Genomic DNA, 1,536 nt, shown 5'->3' on the forward strand with positions numbered 1-1,536 from the left:
GATGGGGAGGGGGTTTTGGGGCTGGGGGATCCCTGGCACTCACCGGAAGTGGAAGGTGCCCTCTCGTTGCCCGAAGCCGCTGCCGGGCACGACGCAGATGCCCGTCTCCTCCAGCAGCCTCATGCAGAAGAACATGTCAGGGGCCTGGTTCTGAGCCTGCCCAGGGAATGGGCATGGATTTGGGATCAGCACCACGCGGGGGGGGAGCAGGAGCAGCCCCTTGTGGGGTTGAGGGGCTCCGGTGCTCATCCCACTGGCCACGTGGGGATCCTGGCTGTGATCCCATTCTTGGAGCAGGATTGATCCTGGACACTCCCACAGGGATCAGGATTGATCCTGGACACTCCCACAGGGACCAGGATTGATCCACCCACTCCCACAGGGATCAGGATTGATCCCACCCACTCCCACAGGGATCAGGATTGATCCTGGACACTCCCACAGGGATCAGGATTGATCCACCCACTCCCACAGGGACCAGGATTGTTCCTGGACACTCCCACAGGGAGCAGGATTGGTCCTGGACACTCCCACATGGAGCAGGATTGATCCCACCCACTCCCACAGGGATCAGGATTGGTCCTGGACACTCCCACATGGATCAGGATTGATCCTGGACACTCCCACAGGGAGCAGGATTGATCCACCCACTCCCACAGGGACCAGGATTGATCCTGGACACTCCCACAGGGATCAGGATTGATCCACCCACTCCCACACGGATCAGGATTGATCCTGGACACTCCCACACGGATCAGGATTGATCCACCCACTCCCACAGGGACCAGGATTGATCCCACCCACTCCCACAGGGACCAGGATTGATCCTGCCCAGCACCACCTGGACCAGGGCTCATCCCACAGAGCCCCGCATGGATCAGGATTGATCCCATACAACTCCATGGATCCCACAACAAATCCCATCCATCCCCACAGTCCCAGTCTGGATCCCAGTCTGGATCCCATCCATTCCCACAGATCCCAGTCCATATCCCAGTCCATATCCCAGTCCATATCCCAGTCCCTATCCCAGCCCATATCCCAGTCCATATCCCGGTCCATATCCCAGTCCCTATCCCAGTCCATATCCCAGCCCATATCCCGGTCCATATCCCGGTCCATATCCCAGTCCCTATCCCGGTCCATATCCCGGTCCCTATCCCAGTCCCTATCCCAGTCCCTATCCCAGTCCATATCCCAGTCCATATCCCAGTCCATATCCCAGTCCATATCCCAGTCCATATCCCGGTCCATATCCCAGTCCATATCCCGGTCCATATCCCGGGCCGTACCTTGGCCGCCTCCAGGGCTTTGGGGGGCAGGTCGATGCGTGGGAAGGAGTACATGGCCCCCTGCACGGGGTTGCAGTGGATCCCGGGGGTCCTGTTGAAGATCTCCTGGGTCATCTGCGCCTTCTGGGCCAGGGTGCTCAGCACGGCCGTCTTCTCCTGGGGACACGGGGACAGTGATGTCCCACAGGGCCCAGACCCCCTCCCGGCCCAGTCCAGCCCAGCCCAGACCAGTTCAGCCCAGCCC

General features: G+C 60.2%; 1 protein-coding gene across 1 annotated transcript in view; it reads right to left on the bottom strand.

Annotated features, from left to right (window-relative positions):
• Positions 1 to 39: 39 nt before the first annotated feature.
• LOC114072215 (alanine aminotransferase 2-like) overlaps positions 40 to 1,536 on the bottom strand; it is a 5,054-nt gene continuing 3,557 nt past the window's right edge. Inside the window, exons 5-6 of the mRNA XM_027910135.1 lie at positions 1,293 to 1,448; positions 40 to 156 (exon numbers count right to left, since the gene is read on the bottom strand). Coding sequence (XP_027765936.1) covers positions 40 to 156; positions 1,293 to 1,448 — 273 coding nt within the window. The remainder of the gene's footprint in view (positions 157 to 1,292; positions 1,449 to 1,536) is intronic.

The sequence above is a fragment of the Empidonax traillii genome, unplaced genomic scaffold (assembly GCF_003031625.1).
Source record: "Empidonax traillii isolate 1590-97213 ecotype Southwest subspecies unplaced genomic scaffold, ASM303162v1 scaffold2771:size18262, whole genome shotgun sequence".
NCBI classification, from domain to species: domain Eukaryota; kingdom Metazoa; phylum Chordata; class Aves; order Passeriformes; family Tyrannidae; genus Empidonax; species Empidonax traillii.